The sequence below is a fragment of the Macaca fascicularis genome, chromosome 2 (assembly GCF_037993035.2).
Source record: "Macaca fascicularis isolate 582-1 chromosome 2, T2T-MFA8v1.1".
Taxonomy (NCBI): domain Eukaryota; kingdom Metazoa; phylum Chordata; class Mammalia; order Primates; family Cercopithecidae; genus Macaca; species Macaca fascicularis.
The window spans coordinates 177543415-177570396 of NC_088376.1; the positions used below are offsets into that span (position 1 = coordinate 177543415).

Below are 26982 nucleotides of genomic sequence, written 5' to 3' on the forward strand. Positions count from 1 at the left end.
AAATAATGAAGTTAAAACAGATGACCATGAAGATTCCTTTGTAGACAAATACTCTGTTTCAAATACATGATTTAGTTAAGTAAAATGTCTTGTAATACAACATCCTATCAAACTTATGCAATTGATCTCATTATTAAAATAAATTTCTTCATTAAAATGGTAATCTCTTATTTAGAAAGCCAGTCAGTCATAAGTCTATATTTGTCTGTCATTCATCCAGAAAATGATCAGTTAGAAATCTTATCTTTAAGGAATTTAGTGTGTAGTGGAATTCAGAAGAGACAGCTATGGATAAAAAGTAGAGAGTAAAAGGTATTATAGGATGGATAAATGTTTATTCATGCTATGGTCTCCTAAAGAGGAAGAGATTATTTGGGTGCCATCAATTTGGGGTGCGGATTGGAAGCAGAATTCAAAGAGTAATTGGATTGGGACCTCAAAGATTAATAGTATTTGAATATTATTTCTAATACATTAAATAACATAATTATATATTGAATTACTTACAGTAAATATCAAATACTGCCTGTTCAGAATGAACTGTTTTCTGGCCAGATGGTCCATAATATGTGACAGAGCAGGTGAATGGCATTTGTATGTCAGCCTTGGTTGTCTTGTACTCCAGGGTGGAAGTCATGGTATAGAGCTGAGTCACTGGGTCCATTTCCTTTTTAAAAATTATGACCACCGCTGAAGAAAATAAAGAACACTGATGATAGGGTCTTTCATCTGACAATCACAATCCTTAACGAAACAGCACCACACCTTTGAAAAGTGTTTTTTTTCCCTTCTAACTGTATTTAGCAGGAGAGAAAATTGACATGTAGTGAGGTTAGATGTCATTTCAAAACCGTGAATCAGAGACACGGAAATAGAATCCTGGAATCCTATTTCCCACTCACTTTAATTAACTTCTAGTCATGCCATATACAGAAATTATTTTCTCTGCTCTTGATTCTTCTGTACAAGGGCTGAAAATCGTGTTTAAAAAATCACGTATTAATTTAGTACATACTTAAAGTAACAGAGCATAAGAGTCACAGCTCAAAAGAGGGCAACATATTTAGATCCTGAATAGTTTAATATGGGGGTCTCCAGCTCCCAGGACTGGTACTGGTCCACACAGCAGGAGGTGAGCGTTGGGCAACCACAAGAAGCTTCTTTTGTATTTAGAGCCACTCCCCATGGCTCACATTACTGCCTGAGCTCCTCCTGTCAGATCAGCTGTGGAACTGGGTTCTTATAGGAAAGCAAATCCTGTTGTGAACTGCACATATGAGGGATCTAGGATGCATACTTGTTATAAGAATCTGATGCCTGATGATCTGTCACTGTCTCCCATCACCCCTAGATGGGACTGTCTGCTTCCAGAAAAACAAGCTCAGGGCTCTCACTGATTCTACATCAGGGTGAGTCGTATAATTGTTTCATTTTATATAACAATGTAATAATAATAGAAATAAAGCACACAATAAATGTAATGCCTGTAAATCATCCTGAAACCATCCCCCCACCCCGATCCAAAGAAAAATTGTCTTCCATGAAACCAGTTCCTGGTGCCAAAAGGGTTGGAGACCACTGGCTTAAAGAATACCTAGAAAAAAGAAAGTCAGAACAGGTCCTCTGAATGTACTCCCTGTCCCCCTGCCCTCATACCCACCTCCTTCAAGGGGATGTAGCACTTTTCCATTCCTGTACCATGTGATGTTGCCATCTGGATAACTGTCTTCTGAAACACAGTCACCCAACTGCAAAATAAAAAGGCTATATTACTACCTCAGTTCAATCAGGGGCTGTCAATTTGGAAACTCCAGAAACTCAGGCAATGCAGAGTTATTCCAAAGGTTTCTTGACCCGTTTATTTTTCAACACTGACAAAAGACTGAATATATGCTCTCTGGTATAAAAACAACGTCTTTTTAAGACATTTTTAACAATTGTATTTGAAAATATAGTTTTGACCATTTTTAAATGTGCAATAGATGGTGTCACTATTATAAAATCACATTCATTTGAAAGCATTGCCAAATTCATTTTGACACTATTCATTTTTAACATTAACCAAATAACATTACTCTATTAACATTGACTATTACCATGAATCATAGATCTTCATATGGAAGAATAATTTGGTGTTAAAATGGGGCTGCCTCTCTAATTTCATACTACATATATTTCAAGATGATATATATTATCATGCTCTATAATTCCCCTCACTTTCTTTAAATGTATTTTAACTTTTTGGTATTCATCAAATAATTTTATGCAGTAAAATTTAATCTGATGCAAAGAATGTAGGACTTGGGTTTCCACCTCCCAGCAAAGGAAAACTTTGGTATTTTCGTTAGATTATTATTCAATATGGAACTCCAAATTTGTCCCCCACTTTAATACCGCTTCCCTTCACACATCTAACGCGTTGTTCAAATCTGATCTCACCTCTTTACTTCAATCTTTCAATAGTTTAATTTGTCAACAGAATAAAGTCCAAACTCCCTATTTAGTATGTAAGATTTGTCATGATCCAGCTTTTCTTTGCCTCTCCAGATTGATCTCTTTCAATCCTTTCTTGCTTTCTGTCTTGGCACCCAGTTTCATCAGTGCCAAAACTTGCTGTTTCCCAAACACACCGTTCTCTTTCACATCCTATTATTTCATATTGTTGGAAAGCCCTTTCTACCTTTGGCTTGGCAAAAATCTATTCAACTTTCATCATTCTCTCTCTATATTTTTTCTACACAGGGTCTTGCTCTGTCACCCACAATGGAATGCAATGGTGCCACACAGCTCACTGCAGCTTTGACCTCCTAGGCTCAAGCAATCCTCCCACATCAGCCTACCGAGGAGGTAGGACCACTATGCCCAGCTAACTTTTCAATATTTTTTATAAACAAGGTCTTGCCATGCTGCCCAGGCTGGTCTCAAATTCCTGGGCTCAAGTGATCCTCCCACCTTAGCCTCCCAAACTGCTGGGCTTACAGGCATGAATCACGACAATTGGCTTCATCCTTCTATTAATCCATTAATTTAAATAAGAAAGACTCCTCTTTTCAGAAACGACCCCACCTTTCTTGCTGTCCCCTTGGTCACCTGAGACTGTGAGCATGTTGGACCCTCTGTGCCTTGTGCATAATTTCTGATTGGTAGCTGCAACACTGTCATCTCCACAAGAGCAAAGCCTATCTCATTTGTCCTGGAATGTAAGGTCAGAAGAAGGCACTTACAACACTGGGCTAAATAAAGGTATTAATCAAAAACAATTCTTACCTTTTTTAGCTGCTCTGTTTCGAGAAACAGTGCTTTGCTTACAATTTCAGGTTTAGATGGTTGCTCTAAAGTTAAGCAGAGAAAGATTTTAAGTACATATGTAAGAAAAATGGGACTTCTGTGATTTGATTTACAGCAGAAACAATTCATTTACTCAATACAGAAGAATAGGCAACAGAATAAAAATAGATTTCGTTATACAATCTGGACTTAGGGAATCTATAGGCCTATCCCTTTCAAATATTTACTATCTTAAATATTATTTTCAGTGCTTCTAATTCCTTTGAATAAAATATCAATAATGCTTTCTGAATGCTTTATAAATAGTGAATATGGATTTGATAGTGAAACAGGGAATAGGATATATCCTATATAGGATATATTGTCTCTAATTGAGTACCATGAGCACTTCTTACTTATCAGTAACTTCCAGCTCATTAAGTGAAGACATTAATTTACATGAACCAGAATCACAAAGGGACTTGTTTAAAATTCAGATTTCTGAGCCCTATTTGGCCTACTGAATCAGAATTCCTGAAAAACAAAATCCCATAACTCTACATTTTAAACAAGTTTCTAGGGGATTCTCAGTCACCATAAAGTTTGAGAAACACTGTTCTAAAATCTTGGGAAATAGAAAGCAAGTTAAGGAATTTATAAACCCAAATTTCTGAAATATCTCTAACTTTGCCTCTTAAGCCAAGTCACAATATGAAACTGTAAATGTGAGAAAATCTTTCAAATGTGGAACCTGAGATGATGAATAAAAACATTTTAAATATAGGAAGTTCTAAGAAATATAAATTTTAATAAAAACTTCAGGAGCAATTGATTAAAAGTTGCAGCAACAATTTATTACTTAAACAGATTTTAAGTTATTTTATTCTTAGCTGCTATTTTCTATCAATGATGGATTTTGAGCTTTTTAAATAGTGCCAACAATTCGTTTACAGAAAAAGTATATTGCCTCATTGTCACTGATTTTTGTGAGTCTCATGGACCAAAATTATTTTATTTTCTTATAAACAAGTGTATTTAAACAATCAGCTACTTTTTCTTTTATAGTCTTATTGTTTACCAACAAATACTTTTAATTTTCATTACCAAACTAAACTTGGCTTTTGTATAATTATTATTCAATTTGCAATTCAGTTATTAGACATGTTACCTCCCCAGATCATTATAGAAAACAAGGAAAATGACAAAATGTCTCTGGGGTAGCAAAATGAATATCTTTAGACTGTATGAGAAACAAATATAACCACCTTTAGGTTAATATCTAGAGTTAATTTCCCCTCATATATATGTTTTATATTAGATACTAGAATAATGAACAAAAATAATAAATCCTCCCATGTGTTAAACTCATGTACTTTATAAGAGGGCCTACTTAACTATTAATTCTAGAAATATAATTCCACAGGTACAATTTTCACAGTGATGATTTCTAGTTTCCAAGTACACTGATTGGGAACAAAACATAAACAAGATAGAACAATAGAAAAAATAAATCTAGAAAAATAGAAAGACACAACAGAGGCGATTAACGTTAACACAAACTAGAAGTGACACCTGACGACCTGATTGGTAGGATGGTGACCATAAAATGATAAAAAGTTGATCAAGAAAAAAAGCTTCTCAAAATAGACACCAGTTTCTGGGAAACATATTGTGTGGGGGTTAAAGTCTTTCACATCAGAGTAAACCTTGTGATTATCGCTATTCTAATAGAATGTTATTAATGTTCATAAATGCAACTCTGAGTTATTGATGAAACACTGAATCTTATTTGGAATCCATGTCTTAAAAAGGCAAATATATCTAATACATTTGAGAGAAGGATGCATCTGAAATATTTAAACAAAAATAAAATTCTTGGGGTGTAAGTCAGTCAAAGTTTTCTGGAAACTGAAATCAGTTATTTAGTGACACCCTCTCTGAGAGCTCAATAGATGTAAAATATGCGGTTAATTTATGTGGCTAATCAAGAATCAAAATGAATGAAAAAAAGGTAAAGACGTTCTTAGTTTCTCCTTCAAGAGTATTATCCCTGGAATAAGCGGTGATATTCAGCAATTCTGCCCATAAATTTAGGTTCTAAATACACAGATTTGGTAGGTCGCTTTGCCAAGTTTCACTATGTTCCAGTTCACCAAAGTAAAATATCAAGACTGTTGAGCACATACTCTTTCTCTAATAGAAAATGTATACCTTTACTTTGCTTTATAAACCCTGTGACGTTTTATCAACGCACCCATAATCATAAACACTTTGTATTTGGATCTTTGGTCCTTGACTCCTGGTCATATGTGTTTTCTTGCCATAAATGCTTTATAAAATTCTTTATTTTTTCAATGAAATGAAACTGTAGCAAATCTAAGGAAACCCGATGAAAGGATGTTTAAAGTTTAATCCTGTTTACATTATGATTCATCTCTCTATTTGGAAAAGAGGGTCACAGTGAGTATTGTGAATGTAATGGTAATACTTATTTCATTTTCCTGAGTTATTTTCTCCTTAAATGTTTGTTTCGAGCCCTCTATATTAACTATGTATCTTGAATGTAATTTTCTTTTATATTAGGTTGTAACAATTGATGGGTATTAGTTGGAGGACCATAAAAGAGGACACATACTATTTTAGCAAAATTGCATATTGATTCCAAAGTGTTAAAAAATAGTCTGTGTGAATTATATCTTAACATGACTCAAGGATTCATAACCAAGGACATAATTGAAAGGAAAAGCAATGCTACAAATTTACTTGCATCATTAAAGTAATTTAGTCAAGGGTAATGATTTAAGCCAAATTTTGCTTCTGAATCTTCTTGACTGAGTTTCTCTAAATCACTCAACTGAATATTTATCAAATGGAAAAAGCATGCCTTGTTTATTTTCTTTTTTTGCTGACCTGGCTATCTTAAGTAGTTAGAAGCTATAATAGGGCCACACTACATTAGTTTAAAATTATAGAATAGGGAGATTAAAAATATCTTACCATGTTTATTCTAAATCTGATAGTAGTTTACAAGGGGTGTGTGTGTGTGTGTGTGTGTGTTTGTGTGTGCATGGATGTGTGTGTTAGAGACGGAGGCAGCTGATATTCATGGCAACATGTAGTATGTGCCAATATCTTGGCAATGATATATAATGCTAAGACTCAAATGATTTTTTAAAAACTACTTTTGTTTTAAGCTCGGGGGTACAAATGCAGGTTTGTTACATAGGTAAAGTTGTGTCATGGGGGTTTGTTGTACAGACTATTTCATCACCTAGGCATTAAGCCTAGTAGTACCTATTAGTTATTTTTCCTGATCCTCTCCTTCTTCCTACCCTCCTTCCTCTGAAAGGCCCCAGTGTGTGTTGTTCTCCTTTATGTGTCCATGTGTTCTTATCACTTAGCTCCCACTTACAAGTGAGAACATGCAGTATTTGGTTTTCTGTTCCTGTGTTAACTTGCTATGGATAGTGGCTTTCAACCAAATCAATTGCAGGGCTCTCACTAATATCCATTAAGGGCTGATCATATATAGTGAAAAGTTAAGCTACATGTAATATTTAGTGCCAATTAAAACATTTCATAAATAGTGCCCTTACTTTTCCCTCTACTTCTTTTTGTTTTATATCATCTGCAGAGTTATACAGGAGATTTTATAGATGGAGAAGAAAGAAATTGTGGTAAGGGGCTGGGGAGTGGTCAGAAAGAAATATACTGAAATAGATAGCTCCTTTTGTTCTAATAACCAGACTATTGCTAGTGAGAGCTATGAACATTAGACTTCAGAGAATCTAACAATCAGCAAACTACTAAAATGTATATTTTTTGGCATCCAGCCAGCTCACAGCAAGGTGAGAATGTAGTGAAGAAGGCACAACTGCTCTTTATCACCCACAGCGTTCTAGTATTACTATAAAAACCCACATATAGGATAGCTCAATTTAGTAAGAGAGGAGAGCAAGTGAAGGCAGATGCAAATGGTCGTGTTGACTCAAAACTGCTCCTCCCAGTACTTTGTCAGCAATCACCCCTCATAAATCATGAAGTACTTCAAGCAAACTACTGTGGGCAAAAGGTGTCTTCTATATTTAAATAATCAAAATGAAATATCTGGTGTGGATCTCATTGTTAAACAGATTATTTTCTGCATCTTCGCCCCTCGACACCCCCCAAAATTTTACTTTTAAGTTGAATGACTTTTAGGAGGAGGGTGAAAGCAAAGACACTTAATTCTGATAAAGCAGTCGGAACAGTATTCAAATGGGAGGAATCCAAATAAAAGTTCTGAAATACCTCTGTGCGAAGTCATGAAACCCAGCCCATCATCATAAGACCTGGTCCATATGTACCACAGAGCAGACTCCGCGTCCCCAATACCACAGAGAACCACCAGAGTAGACTAGACTTGCAATTGGCATGGGGTGTGGTTTTCAATTTTTTTTTAGAACTGGAGCCACTCCTCCCTTTTTTTTTTTTTCCGTGAACAAATTATCATGAAAAACTTTGAAATGTTGAATAGACCGAAGTCTCATTCATCAGGTAGAAATAGTTCCTCACCTTCCTCAGCTGTCTTCATTAACTCCTGAAGAAGATCCTAGCAGTAGAATGGGAAAACCTCCCGTCTCATCCAAAGTATTCATTTTACTGATGAGGAGTGAATCTTAGCCCCAGACTGGGGAGGTGACTTGCCCAAAGTCAGAAATTGGCAGCAGATCTCACAAAGTAAGGTCTCCTGGTGACCCGCTCAGTGACTGCTCCATCTCACCACCAACAGCCTTCTGGCTCTCTGGGTACCCATTTGACTTCTAGACCTTTTTCACAATCACTAGAATGAATCTTTGGGCACCTTTAAAGGTTGACACTTGCTTCTGAATGGTTTTATTAACCTCAAATGTGCACTAAATAAAAACACAGTTTGATTTTGATGCCATTTAACTAAAAGAAAAAAGCTGATTAGTGGTGACTAAGAAAGCCACTTTTTTGGATTTGGGCTGATTTATAGGTATGGTTTCTTGCACATGAGGAATAGCTTAAAATTAAACAAGCAAACCTACATTAAAGATAGCAAGGTCATTCGCCAGGGGCTCTAGTTTGAATAAAAACAATTTGACTTAGCTCTCATATGAGGATGGCAATCAGCAGCAGCCTGATCTGAGACTGGCTCCCATTAACCACACTTGATTCTATGGTACACGGTGCACGTTGCTAGGTGATTCAACAGAGGGAAACAGAGGACTGATTGATGGGCTTAGTAACTCTTAAGTGACTGTAATATATACATGCAGACAATGAAAGTCTCCCTGTCATAGCTACTTTTTTCTTCACAGAAAGTGACCCAAAGTAAATTCATTGAAAACAAAACAAAACAAAACAAAACAAACAAAGCCAAACTGAAGCCCCTATATGCTTTTTGTAAACACTGTCTTTATAGTAAGTTCTGCTGTTCATTTTACTGGATTTGGAGGGTCTCACGATTTCTAGTATAAAACACCATTTTCAAGAGTGTGTAACTTGTCTATGTAAATTCTCCCTGGCCCACATCCTGGAATGCAAATTCTGTTTCTGAGAATCACTTTGTTTTCAACAACATCAAAAAGAGAAGGGAGTAGGCGGGTGCTGGCGGTAGGTGGGGTGTGAGTTTGTTTTCACAATTATAGAAATTCCCTGTGTTCCAAATCAGCTTATAAATTTTATTGAATTAGGCCAACTGATTTTTTTCAGATTTCTGAAAAAATGAGATTTGGGCTGATTTATAGGTATGATTTCTTGCATATAAAGAATAGCTTAATGCTTTTTTTTTTTTTTTCAAAAAAATGTTTTGATAACTGTCACAAACAATTCTTCCAAATGAAACCAACTGAATTTTCTCAGATCCCTTATATACTACCATCTCAATGTAGGAAAATTTTAACACCTTAAAAATGAAACCTGACAATGACAAATTAATACACATAATCATTAGAGTGCTGCGACTTAACCTCTGTACCTACTGCGGTCCATTTTTGATGACAGGTCATATTATGACATTATAACTTTCACCAAAAACCTTTTGGATTACTCGCTTTAGAAAAGTGTCCTGAGCCGTGCACTATTCATCTTTCTAATAACGTGAAAGCGAAATAGAAGAAAAGAAAAAAAGAAATACATAGGCCACTGGCAAATGTAGGATGCAGACTATTTGGGATGTTTTATGGAAACGGGCATGACTGCAAACACTTGGTACTTGGTTTGATTCATAAAACGATCGAGAAGTGTGGATGGTTTCTGGAAAGTGCCTTCTAAGCTGAAAGGTAATTAACTGAAACATGTAATATGCTTTTACAAGGTTCTTCTGGGGAACAAAGGTTTCCTTTGATAGTATAAGCATGCTTTGAATCTGCATCATGAGCCCAGAGGAGCTTTGAAGTCCACATAAATACTTGAGGGACAGACCTACTTAGTTGCATAGGCTATTACAAGAGAAACAGGAAAAATCCATAGTTACTTGCTGCAGTTGGAAGGCCCTCTGGGTTTCTTTCTTCCCTATTTATTTTAATAATTTCTAGGCGCTGTCAAGTTATCAGAAAACAGAGCGGGAAAAGTTGTAAAGTGAAACCTTCTTCCCTAATTAAAAAAGACTGAAAGACTGGCATTCTGAAACTTTTGAGACCTGTTTCTTTCCCTGTAGTGTCTAAAATATTGTGAAGTAACAGAGGTGGGACTTTTTATTTGAGTTTTAAAAGATGAAATGCTTTAATTATAACTTCTCAAGTCATTCATTTGCACAGCTGTTTGCACAATAACATTAACTATATGCTATCATTATGCAAAGTAATTTTGTCATAGTGACTATAATTATTCCAAGTTTCTTCTACAATTTTCTCTTCTTCCATCCCTACTCTACTTTCTCCCCTTGGTGTATCCCACATAAGCATTCAGGGTGTGGTGAGTTTTTTAAATTTTAGGAGAATTTTCTAAACTGAGTGAATACTTTTTGAAATCTAAATCAATAACCAATCAATAAAGGTCAGGATGGAAATGTATCTATATCTCTAATACATATAATATATAAAATGTTTATATGGATATATATAGGGTACTTATATATGTGGATATATATAAATGGAAAATTTAGATCTCTGTTAAAATGTAGTTTGAATTTGCTTACATTTTATGTTATGTATCAAAATGGCAATTTCATATGGTTCAGCCAAATACATGTGTATGTATGCATGATATACATGATTACATATGTATCATATATCTATGTATGTATCACACAACACTTATTTGTACATGTCAGTAAAAGTTACGATCACGTGCTAGTTATCAGTAGTAGTACTTCATATCATAGTTCACGACATTTTTACGTGACAAAGCAACAGAGAATATCATTTTAGTTCCTCACTGCAAATCTCCTATTTGAATTTCATACTCTTTGTTTTCTTTGCTGATATTATACACGAGCAGAATGAAGATCTCCTTAAGTCCCCTTATATAGATACCTGCTATACAGACACTACAGAGAGTTCAGTCTTCTTTCTAAAGAACATGGTCTGGTACTGGCCATTGATCCCACTTAGCAGTGACACTGCTGCAGACTACTTACTGAACACTTTGACTACTGTAGGTGCCTCAAACACGTTGTCCTCAGTTACTAGCATGCACACAAATCTCTTTTCATCACTGATCCTTGCATTACTGATAGACAAAGTGTAGTTTTCTGAGAGGCTCAATCTGTCTTTGTATTCTGGTACATCGTCGTACTGCACACTTTTCTTTGTAGAGGACCTGAAGGCAATAAATACAGGGGAGCCATCGGGCTTTTCCTAAAAATTAAAATAATAATACATTTTAAACACAAGCATATTCAGATGTTTCAGGATTACATTCAAAATAACAACATTTCCTTGGCCATATTCTACCAATATCTATATTTTTTGTCTACGAAGAATAATTTTGTATACAATTCTCACGTAAATATTTGATTACAGAAAATTCTTCATAAGAGAGAGCTGTAAGATCTTTTACAGGTATCAATTTATATGAGTAAAAATGAAAGGGTAGAGCTCTAGGAATCTGAGATTTTTTTTTTTTTCACCGAGAGGATAGAACTAGTAACCGTTTTGAAACTTACATGGGCTGTATATATTTAATATAAAATAAAACATAAATAAATGCAAACAAAGGTACAAAATGATGTTCAGATAACCATCACTGCAGGCATACACTTGAGCTGCAAACACTAGTTTGGATATTTTGGGCAATTATCTTTGGAATATTCTTTACTTTAATCCACATAGTTTAAATGTCCACACCTGTAACCAAAACTGTTGTAGCTGACCTTTATACATAGAATAGTTTAACCAGTCTTGATGGAGAAATAGTACTTACCCTTGTAAAATGATTATGTCCATTAAGGAATGAATCAGATTAACTAACACAACCCATAGCTTTGCTGAATCTTAACAATGAGCTCAAAAGGCTTTCATACAAAAACTTATCACCAACATAAGATATACTCTGCACACACTACTATGCCAAGACATATAATGCATTTCTTCCTCTGGTCACACAAAAATTCTCTCATCTAATAAGCAATTTAATCGAAAATCAGGGGCAGTCCCTCCTTTATGTACCACACAAGACCTTTGAGAAAATTAAATGTGATATATGTTATAGTCCATGAGAAATTTTAAGATTCCAAGGAGGATTAAGTTTTAAGAATTAATAATATCAATTACTAAGTTAATACTGGAGTCCAAAAGTTTTATTTGCTTAAATATCTGAATATATCGATAACATTCTTCTTAACTCTTTTAGATTTATCACAGGTTTACAATGCAAATCCTCATCTTAAGTCATTCCTTCATTATGCAAAGTATATTAGACCACTACCTTATTCATTCCCTTAGGCAATAAATAACAGTTACTAACTTTTGAGCACTTAACTATATGGCAGATGTTTTTTTGGGCTTTCTATGCAGTAATTAGTTTAATATTCATAACAGCCTTATAAGTCAAACTTAAATATTAGCCTCATCTACAGACTAGACAATGGAGGGTGAGTTTGGTTAAATAACTTCCCAAGGTCTTGGCTGGGAAATCTTAGCAGAGCAAAAATCTGAGCTTAGAGTTTGGTCTTATTATGGTTACACTGCACCACTCTTGATAGCCTTCAATCCCTCTTCTGCACCAGGCACTATGACAGATAATGGTGAGGAGGTTTCAGGAGTAGGGCTGGGAGGAATGAACAGGGAGCTATGATCTCCATTCATAGGGAATTTACAATATGATCCAGGAGAAATCAGGTCATTTCTTCTCTATGTTTACTTCCACTAATTTTTCCAAAACTTTCCTTTGTCTTTTAGGTGGTTACATTAAATTAGAGCATATATGCTATTTCTAAAAATCAAGATTGACTTTAGAGCATATAGTGTCTCAAATGTATCTCAGTGTATTGCTGAAGTCTTTTGCTTAACTAAGAATGTGAAAATTGCCATGATTGTTTGATTTCCAGTCCCACTGTGCCAGTTCAGTTTAGGTGAACCCTACTCCCTGAGTGAATGCTACTACCTGCGTTATAGTTAGAATTTTCTATGATCATAAAAGTTTGCCATCACCTGACTCCATTTATTTTGGCAGCAAATTTGATTGAACAAGTGCATTATGTGGTAGTCTCCTGGGCACTTGGAATTTTGAGGGCACTAGTAGACTCTGTCCTCAGAGGCCTTAACGTCAAATTTCCACATTTATAGGAAACCGGAAATAGTTCAAAGTTACCTCGAGTGAGCTGGATACTAAATAGAAGGAGGCTACAGAGAAATGCTGTGCTGCCTTACCGCTTTCCTTTCCTTTCCTTTCATTTCCCACTCACACGAGCATAGTATGGTTAGGATTCTGCAGCATCACAGACATGAGTTCACTTTGTTGAATGATTACTACACGGCAAGTACTAGGTAAGTATTTTGATATCAATTTCTTCAGGTAATCTCACAACAACACTATGAGGAAGATATTTTTATCTCATTTTATGGATGAAAAAATAGGGATTAATTCATCTGCTCAGAATCTCACAGTGAGCACATTGTGGAACCTGCTGATTTCAGAACCCATATTTTAAAAGGCTGTGTTAAACCACCCCTTGAGTGCAAGCTTAAGCACATTTCTTAGAGTGTGTTCTGCAGAATGTTTGTTCTTGGAGATATCTGAGGAAAAAAGTTCTGTGGTCAAATAAACCTAAGAAATGAATCAAACTATGGACCTCAGACAATTCTTAATGCATTTTACGTATGAAAGGCTCTGAGAAGTGGTGCAACAAACTTTTTGTAAAGTATTTGACCATCATATTCTTTTCCTTTGCAAATACCTTTTAACATTTCAAGGAGTTAGGGGAATTTTGCTATTGTGTCCAGGGACACAATCTACCTGAAGCTTGCAGACTGTCGTGAGTCTCCTGTGGTCCAGCACTGGGAAACTGTACCACACAAACATTTTGCATTAATATTAATTAATTAAATTGAGATATTTTATTAGTCAAAGTTACGTAGTCATTCCACATCTCCCTACCAGGATCTCTACCCTCCATTTCCAGACCCATTTGTACCTTCATACCTGAGAAAATTTGATTTTGCTATCTGCAAGAAATATGGGAAAAAATCAACATTGTTAAATATAAAAAGGACCTTTTATAAAATGTGTTATATATAAAAATGTGTTATATATCAACACATTTTTAAGGCTAAATGTCAGAATCAAGCTTGTAATACTGACGATTAATTCTGAAATACTGTCTAAGGGCTCTATCTACTGATCTATCTTGTCTCTGCAATAACCACGTCAAATAGAACATGAGCAAACGAAGAAAGGTTGCCATCCTCCACTGAGTTCAGTCCTATAATCCACTGATTTTATTCTGGAACTCTGCCTTTTTCTTTGCCTCTAACACGTAAGGGGGAATCTTTCAGACTAACACATGCTAAGAACTATGGGTTTATTTGCTTTATTTTAAAATATCATTTGTTATGTAAGATAGGAATTATTTTTTGCCATATTCCACACATTAATTTTACCTTCCTACATTAGTACTCACAGTTCAATATTGCATTCAGGTTAATTAGAAATTCACAGTTACTCACAGAAAGAATTTTATTTAAAAGAACAAGGGCAATTAACCAAGTCCCAGGTAGGTCACACTTACATATTTCCATTTGCCAAACATGAGATTCTGAGGTACATCAAGTCGGCAAGGCATGATAATGGTATCTCCATATGCTGAATTTACAGTGTACCATCCAAGACCTTTGGGGGGAAAAAAAAAAGAAAAGAAGAGAGAAAGAGAGAGAGAACAAAATTTTAAATGTTTTCTTGAAATGACAAATAACTTCAAGATGCATGTCGATGAAGGTTGTCATCTGCTATAGTTTTATTTTAAATGGTATACAAAAGGTATGAGACTGGAATACATTTTCCATTTTAAAATTACCACCTTTCTATTTAGCTACTGAATCTTTGAATCCTTGAATATTACACAATCAAAATTTGTAGATCTCCAATTTTACCAGAGAACAGATAAGTGGTTCATCCCAAAGGAAAATAGTGGAATCTGTAGATGAATTATCTTCTTCACTGTATTTCATAGAAATAATTTCTACCATATTTTACAGAAGTGTGGGACTACACAAAGACTAACACGATTACAATTCTCAAAACTAGCTTTAACTATATTTGTATTTTTCATTTGAAGATATTATCAAATTTTTCTTCTGTAAAATTCAAAAAACTATTAAAAACTGAGAATTAATACACATAAGACCACAACTGAATTTTATTTATAAGGGGAAAATGGATTATTCTGTAGTAGTATAAATTAAAATACTAATTTTAATTTTGTATAAAATATTAGCATAGTAAGAATTTATAGTGTGAACATTCTTCATAAAGTGCTATTTACAAAGTGATTATGTGAATTTTTGGAAGACAATATAATTTAAACCACAATTTTGTACATACAGAAAACTTCTTCATCTTATTTAATTCTATATTAATAAAAATATTAATAATAAGTAATTAAAATGTGGAAAGAAGCAATTTTTACATATGAATGAAAAGTACTATTCAAATCTGGATATATTTGTGAGGGTTAAAAAACTCAGGCATTTAAATTGGCAATAGCACTTGGGAAACATTTCAATTTTTTTAACCTTATTTTACTTACAACAATCTTTACAATTTAGAACTTTCACAACTGAATGTCTATTAAGGTGTATCATAATTGAGTATAGAGTGTGAAGGGGCTATTTTAAACAGTAGAGAAAAAAATAAACAAATGATATTTTGTCCACCAGGTGGTGCTAAAATGCAAAGCGACAGCAATCTGCAACACATAAATAAAACCATCTTCTGACTTTCTGAAGAAACAGGACTGGGAGGATACCATCTTTCGATTGTTATCTATCAATCACCACGTATACCAAAATTTCATTTAAGGTTAAGAATTTTGCACCAGTGGACAAAAACATAACAAAGAACACAGACTTCATGTAAATATGCAACATAACAACTGGTTTTCAGCATTTTTAATATTGTTAAGACACAGAATACAAAATACGCAAAGCGAGAATGCATTTTCACTTACTATTTGAAACATGAGGTTTACTTCAAATTGCTTATCATACGTTTAGTCTCATAGTAAAACTTTATCTCAATTTTAAAATTGTTTTGTGTTCTCCATACGGTAATTATAATCCCTTTTAACATCAAACCAAGCATAAGACTGTAAATGAATATTTTTTTTTATTCAACTTTGTTAAAATAAAAATAATGGAGGTTTAGACATGTGGCTGCAGACATGCAGACTAATAACATTCAGGAAATTGCTTTATTGCACATTACATTACTTGTTCTCTGTGATATTTGGCTCCTAGATGTGGAATTTCTGCTGTGTGTATTAAGACTTGTTCATACACTTCACAAGTAGAGGTCTGCAAAGCCAGGGAAACCATTTTGTAATTTCATATTTTGTTTCTTCATCAGCTTATAACAAGGCACATGAATATGTAATAATTTTGAGAGGATCTATCTCTATACCTTAATTTGTGTCAGGGCAAGCACCTGTAATTGTCTCATATTATTCGAAATCATACCTTCCTTTGGCAACTAACAGTGCTTTCATGATTGGCCAAGGAGTGAAAACAATTTACAGAGCTTAGGTACCAATGAAGTGAATCCTTTGCCAGGTAAAGGGAAATAAGAAAATTCCTTTTCCAAGAATTTAATGCTTTGCCCTTTCTCACAGACCGTTTTTCTTTTCTCTTCCCTACAGAACTTTAATGTGCTACATATACATCATATTTTATAATGAGTCTTAAAGCTGTATGAATTTCAAGTACATAGTGTATTGGTATGATGAAATCACAATCAGAACAGGGAAGAGACTGTGTATTTTTAAGCTTTGTATCTCCAAAAACAATGCCTAGCATCTGATGGACACCTACTAAAATGACTCTGGAGTTCTTTCCATTTTGGTTATCAAATTAACATGTTGGAAAATCAGAGAGCAGTTGACAACACCGGAATTTTGAGAATTCTCATTTCTGCCACATACTCTAAATCCATTCATATCTTATCTTGGATGTGTAGAGAACTTGGATATTGATTTTGGGTGGCAATCTCTGTCTTGAGAAACAAACAGCAAACACATTTTATGGGAATTCATGGATGGAATGACAAGAGAGAACATTCTCCCTTCCCTTTAAAGAGAAATTAAAAGTTATCTGTGCTCCCTCATTTGCAAATGATACCATGAAATGTCTCTTTCTTCACTTGTGATGACCATAAAGTAAACATTTCAAGTTTCAGAAATTCATGAATGGCGTCTTTTAATGACAGCTTCAAATCCAAATCTAAATCCTCAGACAGGAAAGAACTCTGAAGAGCAGAACAAACACAAAGAAATAAGGTACCGCACCGGACAGAGGGCAGTAAGTAAAAAACCAACAATTATAGACATAAGTACCTTCCTTTCACGGGCCTAGGGCAGAATGAGTGGCAGTAAGTTGAGCTGCATGTTAGGGGCCATAATGGTGGTTATTTTAGAATCAGTTTTCAAGTCTGCTATAATAATCAACTTCTCTCTTCTTGTAAGAGTATACTAACTCCCATGTTCATCTGATAGAAGCACTGAAGGCCTGCATCTGTGGGAGAGCTAAGATCTCGTGCCCCCTAGGGATAAAGTCGCTACAAAGACCATTGTGATTTGGTAATAAATTATGTCCTAATTTTTAGCAATGTCTTAATCTTTGAGACGAAGTGTCAGCGAGACCCAAAGTACCTGTCAACTAGAACGATTCTGTTTACACTTTTCATAGAAGAAAGAGCTTTTTATCTTTGAATTGCCAAGTCTAAAAATTGAGTTTAGCTTTCTAGAATTCCCTTGCAATTTTCACCCTCTAATATTTATTAGTTAAATTATTCATGGTTTTGTAGCCTAGAGATTATCGGGCACTACTGGAAATATAGAATGCCTGTGACGTCCTTCTTCAAAGAGGCTAAATGTCAAGTGTAAACCAATGTGTGAGAGCATAAGTGTGTTCAGTATGTGTTATAGCTATGTATATAAGCACAGGTCAAAAGAAACTTTAAATTGGACTAGAACCTTCTGTATTAAATGTGTTCTATAAATTTAAGACATTTTTATGACTTATTATTACTGTAGCTATTAAAATGTCAACATACAATAAGACATAAAATGTGTCATACTTGAGAAGCAGTGTGTAATTATTTAAGCATTTTTAAATAGAAGGTTATTAACCAAAGGTAAAGAACAATAGAATTAGAAAGGTTACATAGAAGTATTAATGGAAATTCAATGCGGTGAGAACAGGAAAAGAAAAATCTCTTAATGAAGTAATTCTGATATATAGAATCTCAGGCAAGTGACCATAACATATAAGCTAGTTACAGTAATATGTTTTGTATACAAAATGATTTAAAAGAGGCACTGAAAGCAGACTCTGGTAATGTTTTGAAGTTAGCTAAACATTCTATTTCTAATTGAAATAATAAAAATGTAATTTTGGCCATTTTGGTGACAAATGCTTTTTTCCATTAAACTAATTGCCAAATTCAGAGGAATCATTCTCTTTGCATTCCTGACAGATAGACATTTGAATTGGGGTAGATTAAAATTCAGAATCTGCTACCACATTTCAAGCAGAAGAACATCAAATAATATAGAAAATGGAATGATAATTAGACAGTCTATTTTCACATGCTGTAATTTAGCATGGTTAATTATTATTTATTGCACCAATACATTAATAGCATCATCATCCTTAAAAGAAAATTTGAGCTCTAGCTCTGCTAAGTGTCATAAAGGGGTTAACTGCAATTACAATGGACTCAGAACTTATAAGAACTAAATGCCAGTTTCACAAAAATTTTACAGAGACTTATTTGAACAAATGAACTATCACTGAGGAGGTAGATAGAAATGAGAAGTTTATCCTTAGAAATTACTTTCATTTTTTTTTTACTAATTTTGACAGATAGACATGCTAATGCTTCTATTTGTTTCACTAATGAATTAGGATATGTACAACTCTAAAGAAAATGTAAATATTTTGTAACACTAGTTTATAGCGGTGTTTCTCAACCTGGTCGCTAGACCAAATGAGTCTTTACTGTGAGAGTGCTGTGCTGTATATATTACAGGATGTTTAGTAGTAGCCTTGCCTCTACCCATCAGATAACAGCACCACTCCTCTCCCAGTTATGACAGCCAAAAAGTCTCCAGGCATGACAAATATCCAATGGGAGGCAAAATTGCCCACCAAACCTTATGCAGTTGAGAATCACTGGTTTAAACCTTCAGCCATTGGTTTCTCACATGTGATTAAACTGGGTTTCCAATAAAGGAACTTTCAGAAAAATAGAATCTTAGCATAGGACTAAATAATCACTGAATACAAGTGAAGGAATAGAGGCAGAAATGGTACATGATAGTATCTGGTTATTATCAAATTTGTTTGCCTCACAGAAACATACTAAGCCACAATGAGGGATTAATTCCTGACTTCAGGAAGTGGATTCCCAATCTCTTTACAAAAATGACAAAGATATTTTGTTTTAGCAAGTCTATTTCCTGTATCACAATCAAGTATAAATTATACATACTGTATACATATGCATACTATTCTTTCTAAACCATGTATTTCACATATATTGTATTTAATCTGATAAAATACCATAGTTCTACTGATAGAGTGAAAACGCATTTTTTTAAACCTGAGATTTTATGATTCAATCACACAGCGTTATCTCCTCTCTCAACTTCTCCCATATTTTATTGTATAAACAAGAGTTTAAGATTATCATCAAGGTCATAAGATATACAAAGTAAGTTATCTGTGTGTGCATTTGTGCATGTGCGTGTGTGAGATACAAGGGGCTATAACTGCCAAGTAATTTGGAAGGGATGCTGAGTGAGAGAAGTTACCTGATGACATCTAATTTCATTTTGTGAAACAGAAAGAAGGGCTTTTTCTCCTTTCTTTTTCTTTGTTAATTCCTTCAACAAATGGGGGTAGTTGGAGGCCAGTTTGGGTCTGCTGCATCTGAAGTAGGGATATATTTGTTCAAAATTCATTTTCTGCATTGCCTTTCTCAAGTGTTATACATTATAATGTAGACATAATTGAGTAAGACCGACAAATAAGACAAATATAATTATTCCTTCCTCTTCCCCCCACCACTTGGGCCACTGTGGAATAATCTTCAGGAGGAAAATGCCCATGTTACTAAATTATAAACTACTAGTAGTACCAAGAATTATGTTTTAAGATAGGTACTCTATTTTACCTCCAAGTTTGATACAATATAATGCTCTAAATATTTATCTTTCTATTAAACTATGTCAATGTAATAATTCATAGGTCATAGAAAGAATTACACAAACAATAACATTTTAAAAATACATTATCGATACTTACTTACATTGCTGTGCAGGAAATTACCTTCTTAATTTACCTTAGTCTGATAGTTTGTTATTCTTCAAGTATAAAATGATCTATGAGGCTGGATGAGTCACAGTTTCTCCCAATTAGTTTAGGCTTTACCCCATCTCTACCTAATTTTTATGGTTCCTTGGTCCCATCCACTCTGTTCAGATTCCTATGTTTCCTTTAAGGCCTATCTCAAAAATCATCCAATCATTCAATCATGCATCAAGTATTTACTGGACACCTGCTACAGGGCAAGTTTTAGGTGTGCTTTGTGAAGAAAATGTATAAGTAAAACACTGAGGTCTTTTCCTTAAAAAACAAGATGAAATCAGTGTGATGTTTTTGGTTGGTAAACTAAATGCTGTGGGACTGTATAGGAAGGAATCTCAGCAATTAGATTGAGGATATTGGTAAAAGCTTCTTGGAGGAAATTTCATATGACCCCATCGCTGAATTGAGGTTTCTATAGATGGGAAGATAGGAACTACCTCAATAGCACAGTGCGTGAGAGGCACTGAGTGACGCTTGGTTTTCTCTCTTAGGGCAAACTCAATTTTTATTATAACAATTCCTACAGAGTAGATCTTTGATCTTCATAAGGAACATGTCCTAAGACTGGCAGTTTTCCCAAATTCATAAGCGCACATAAAATTTCTCTAATAAAATGCAATAAAATGTTAGATCTCTATTTTCTCTTTACTTTCATCATCAACACTAGCATTTGAATTCCTTTTGGGGCCATTTTAAAATTATAAGCAAAAAACTTATTTAGAAATGATCAAAAAGCAACAGAATTGATTGAAGTTGTGAACCTTATTTTTATTTTTTGAGTTGCCTCATGAATTTTAAATCAGAATATGTGCAGATTCTACTGCACTCATTAGCATTTCTTAACTTGAGATCCAGGAATGAACTTTAAGGCATCTACTATATTATTCTTTGAAATTTTAGGGAATACAGCTACAGGGTAGTGAGAAGGGAGCACTGTGGTGATTTGAGGTTAGTGTTCCCCCAAAATTGTCCCCTCTTAAAATTGTCCTCCCAAAAGCTATTTTTGCTTTAAAAAACATTTTAATGGAATATAATATAGATGGAAAAAAAGTACACAGATCTAGACTTACATTTGAAATGTCACTAAAAGCACTGGGCTTTAGGGTTTCCTTGGCAATGATCCTCGCATTCTTTGTTCTGAGCAGGAGACTGAGATTCCACATTCTTGACCACAATGAAACCCCTGTGTTACCAAGTCATCATTCCTAAATGATGAGTATTTTTGGCAAGGCTATGGGGTCTATGCCAACATGCTAAGGCACAGTCCCTTAAGTGCTGATGAACTTAAATAAAAACATTTAAAAATACTTCATGCTCTGAGTGCGTGGGAAGGGGGTGCAGAAAGATTACAATGAACCAAAAAATCTAGATTTTCTATGTAAAAAGAACAATTGTCTCTATTTTGTTTTAAAGTAGATTTTCATAGTAAAGAGGACTAAACAGGAGAAATGTTTAAGCATGTTTTTCTTTACACTACATATTTTGCTCAAAAACACGTGTGTAATTAATAATTTATGTTGACTGAAGTTCCTAAAGTTGACTGTTTCCTACTATCATACTTCTAATTAGGATTTGAGGCTACGTCTTTAAGGTGCTCATATAAGGAGAGTCCTTCACTCAGATAATTAGTCAATACAATAAAAATAGCCAGCAAAGTATGATTTTCCTTCTGCTCCCCTCTCCCCTTATTCATTTTCTCAATTTAGTTCTTGCTAAAGAACTAAATTTTCTTCAGTTTAGTCTGGATTCTGATCCTGTTGACTTCATTTGGGAACTAGCTTAACTGGAGATGTAGAAACTTATATTTGAAATACTAGTTATATTAATTCAGGTTAACTAATGCAAAGAAAAGATGAATACATTTAGATTCTATTGCTCTGTACATTTTTTGAGCATGAAAGTCTAAGTTTAACTGTTTCAGAGTATCAGTTCTACTGAAATGGAGAAAAATTATACTTTCCTGTGCATTTTACCACATAAGTTGTATTGAAATTGTGAATACAATTCAATTATTTTAGCAAGAAGAAGAGTGTACTGCATTCGTAAAAACATTATCAACAGAAAGGCAGGCATAATGCTTTCCAAAGGATCTTAATTAAATCATCTGAAGTAATGGAAAGTTTGGGAGTTTAGAATGAAGTCTGTCTTCAGAAAGAACTCACAGTTATTGTGACATTATTAAATTTGTTTTCTGCAAATAGTTTAATGTCATGACAACAAAAAGATCTCTTGATTTGAGAAAATCAAAGCTGTCTTTGATAACACTCCCAAACTCCAAAACAAAAAATTTCTAATTGCCTTAATATTCCTCAAAATGCTTTAGAAAAAATACATCACAAAGACTTTTAGCCAATAAGATCCTCGTTTTCACAGAAAGCATCTGTCAATAATAGCTTACATGAACTGTATTGCTTTAGCTTTTAAAGTAATATTCAATAGTATTAGAATTACTGACTTAGAAAATGTTGTGTTATAATTGAGGTAGTGAATTACCAGGGATAAAAAAGTGAATTATTATGGCTACTAAATGAGCAGAGTAGTAGATTTCTGCTTCTGAATTGGTTGAGTGATCTTGTCCAGTATTCTAGTTTCTGGTATATTCCACATTAAGTATCTAACCTCATACTGAAAAATGTTTATATCAGTTGAAATACTTTTTGCTCCTCTTTTCTTCACATGAATCACAATTAGCATTGCCTATGTCTCCTGAGGATATAGATTTGTACAATCAAACATGGTAAGTAATAAAGGTTAAAAAGCTATTTAATAGGTTTTTCCACATATTTGGTGCAGCTTGCTGGCTGATTTCCGAGACTTAGATTTGTGTAAATTCCACGCTTTTAATTGACAGCTCCCTGGAGGGGTTGCAATATAAGTTAAGGTCATAGGAAGAAAATTATGGCTTTCTATGGCATTTTGTCCTTTCTTTAAGAACTGAAGTTAGCTTACTATAAGATCTAGTTTTCTAGCTTTGAGGAGAAAGGGGAGATGGAATGTTCATCCAAGATACATTTTTGAAAGAGACTAAAAGCACAGGAAAGAGGAAATTAAAAATAAAACAAATAGTCGTATACAGTTGGGCAATCAGCATAATCTGATATCTGAAGATAAAATCATCTTTCTGCCTTAAGAGATGGTGTGTCACCTCAAGGACTGAGTGAGAATGGAGAGTCACGCCCATTGTAGCTTGCCCACAATGGTAGCCCAGTGGGGTAACTCTGAAATGCATGAACTTAGAGAGTCATACTGACATCTATTAATATTTTAACAATAACTTTTCATGTATTCCATTTTTCCTGACAGTCATTCTTAATTGAAGAGTGGGAGGAAAGATGGGAAAAAGAACAAGATAATTTAGGAAGGCAGTGAGTAGAGATGAGAAATATAGGAAGCTGTATTGAAAGGTAGTTTTATCATTTCTAAGGGTATGAAATCTGCATCTGAAGGTGCCTCCAGTTTTTAAATTTTCCAATACTTCCAAAGATTTTAACTCTTTGAAAACTTCATTTTATATCCCAGAGGCCAAATGTAATTTTTTAATGTCTCATATTTATTCCACAATTTAGGAAATGGTTAAATGAACACCCCAGAAGAATTTCTGGAAGACTAACTATCATGAACAAGGTGGCAAAACATAAACAAAAACACTGGATAAGGAAAACAAGTTCTTACAGCAGGCCAATGGCACCTATAGACTGATTGCACAGGAACTTGAACATGTGGACAGTGTTACTAAACCCTGACATGAGCCCCTCTTCTGAGAATGTGCCTGCATTCCGTTGGTTTCCCACACTTGGTAATATTTGCATTCCGTCTCACCTGTCTCTGCTTCTCCTCTTCACATCCTTAAACATTATTAAATAAGTGGTTCATCTGTTTTGTTTATTATTTAAGGGGAAAAAGTCTCTGTGAAGTCAAGTGGACATTAAAATGTTCCTCACAGATCCTCAACTGCTGGGAACATAACTTACCCAACTACTGCATTCTGTCTATTACCAGATTTGGGCTAAGGTTACAATTTTACCAGCTGTTCCCAGCTAGTAACTGAATGCAACAAGTATACTAAGACAGGTAAGTTTCTTGGATACAAGAGACTCCTATGAGGGCTGACTATAGATCAGGGATACCCTGATTCCCTGATGAAACTTCCTCAGACTGCGTGACAGTCTAGAACGCTTCCACCCAACCTTCCTGTCCTCTCTCTTTCACTTGAGACCATCTTTACTCTGCGGTATGCTTATTCTCCACCCCTCACCCCGCCCCACCATCTTCCTCCTCATTTTTTCTCGCATAAGTGTTTTTCCTAATACATTCTTTGTATGTTAAATCCATTTTGACATCTGCTTTTCAGAGTTTCCTAACATCTGGGGGAAATTAGGCAGATCATAACCATATTGACCCACTGACATTAGTAGACTATGAAGTTCCAGAAAATAAAAGATTTCAGTATGGATGTGGTGAAAAAAATCCCACCTTAATTTAGTAAGGAGTTAGTTAAAATAAAAATAAAAAATATACAAAAAATGAGCTTAACATTGATTAAAGACTTAAATATAAGACAAAACATAAAACTCTTAGAAGAATGCATAGGGGAAAAGCTCTTTGACATTGGAGTTGGCAAAAATTTTTTTGGATAAGACACCAAAAGCACAGGCAACAAAATTAAAATATGCAGATAGGACTATATTAAACTAAAAAGCTTCTACACAGCATAGTAAACAGCCAGCAAAATAAAAAGTCAGCATGCGAATAGGGAGAACATATTTGCAAACCATAAACCTGATAAAGGGTTAATATCCAAACTATGTAAGGAATTCATACAACTTAGTAGCAAACAAAACAAAACCCACAGAGAAGCAGATAAAAAAACAGGCACATGACCTGAATAGACACTTTTCCAAAGAAGACATATAAGTAGCCAACAGGTATATGAAAAGGTGCTCAACATCACTCATCATTGGGGAAATGTAAATCACAATCACAATGACATATCACCTCATGCCTGTTAAGATGGCTCTTATTGAAAAAACGAGAGATACCAAGTATTGGTGAGGGTGTGGAGAAAAGGAAATCCTTGTACACTCTTGGTGGCAATGTAAATTGATACAGCAATTATGAAAAACAGTGTGAAGATTCCTCAAAATGTTAAAATAGAACTACCATATATTCCAGCAATCCCACTCTGGGTATATGCCTAAAAGAAAGGAATTAATACTGAAAGAGAGGCCTGTACTCCCCTGTTCACTGCAGCATTATTCACAATAGCCAAGATATGGACACATCCAAAGTGCCCATTTATGGATGAATAGATAAAGAAATTGTCTATATAGATATAAACACAATAAAATATTACTCAGCCTCTACAAAGGAGACCTTGCTATTTGTGACAAAAAAGGAACCTGGAGGGCATTATGCTAATTGAAATAAGCCAAAGAAAGACAAATGCTACATAATCATACTTACATGTGGAATGTAGAAAAGGAAAATACACAGAAACAGAGAGTGCATGGTGATTACCAGGGGTGGGAAGATGAGGGAAATGGGGAGATGGTGGTCAAAGGCTGCAAAGTTACAATTGTATAAGACACACAAGTCTAGAAATGTAAAGTACAGCATGATGACTGTGGTTAATAATACTGTATCATATACTAGACATTTTCTAAGAGAGTGGATTTTAGGTACTCTCATCACACACAAAAAATGATAACTAGTGAGGAGAGGGATATGTTGATTTGCTTAATTGTAGCCATCATTTCACAAGGCATATGTATATCAAAACCTCATGTTGTATAGGTTACATTTATATAATAAAAGATTAAATAGACCTAGAAATACATTAAAGCAATTGGTAATAATACTGAATGTTTTTATGGCGTTTTATAGTTTGAAAAATTCTTTTATATACATTGTACATTTTTGCATTTAGGCTTCACAAAAGTCCTGTATGATAAGCAAAGAAACCTGTATGATGTACATATATTATTATCCTTCATTTCACTAATAAGAAACTGTTCTGCATCACACACCGGGGCCTATCATGGGGAGGGGGGAGGGGGGAGGGATTGCACTGGGAGTTATACCTGATGTAAATGACGAGTTGATGGGTGCTGACGAGTTGATGGGTGCAGCACACCAACATGGCACAAGTATACATATGTAACAAACCTGCACGTTATGCACATGTACCCTAGAACTTAAAGTATAATAATAATAATAATAATAATAAAAAGAAAGAAACTGTTCTGCCTGCAAAGTCAAGAGAATAAGCCGATATCAAGAAGCTGGTATGTGATGGAGCTAGAGCTCAAAATGAATTCTCAGCTCAAGTCCAATTCTCATCACTACTGGATATACCAAAAATGATTCCATTTCCTTATTTCATTTTATATTGCGGATAATTCAAGAATATTGTTTGGAAAGTATTAAAATGCTTTCCATATTTAGACAAATATTTTTTAAAACATATAGGTTAGAAGAACTAGAAAGAAAATGAACTAACATTTTGTCACTTCTTTCTCAATGGGATACTATGTAGCAATTTGGCACTTGCTCCATGGAAAAACAAGTCCTGTCCGTGGCAGCTGCTCTAATTTTCAAAATAAAATAGAAAATCATGAATATTCAAGGAGATAGGCATCTTTCAGATCAGGAACCAGAAGTCTAATGAGACTTTTAAATCTAGGTG

The 26982-nt window shown here is 34.5% G+C and overlaps 1 protein-coding gene across 4 annotated transcripts in view; it reads right to left on the reverse strand.

Moving 5' to 3' along the window:
- Positions 1 to 26982, reverse strand: part of ALCAM (activated leukocyte cell adhesion molecule) — a 210050-nt gene that overhangs the window by 42430 nt on the left and 140638 nt on the right. For all 4 annotated transcript variants that reach the window (XM_005548247.4, XM_005548246.4, XM_074033536.1 and 1 more), the window contains exons 2-6: positions 14444 to 14544; positions 10853 to 11072; positions 3268 to 3332; positions 1661 to 1748; positions 508 to 690 (exon numbers count right to left, since the gene is read on the reverse strand). In XM_005548247.4, coding sequence (XP_005548304.3) covers positions 508 to 690; positions 1661 to 1748; positions 3268 to 3332; positions 10853 to 11072; positions 14444 to 14544 — 657 coding nt within the window. The remainder of the gene's footprint in view (positions 1 to 507; positions 691 to 1660; positions 1749 to 3267; positions 3333 to 10852; positions 11073 to 14443; positions 14545 to 26982) is intronic.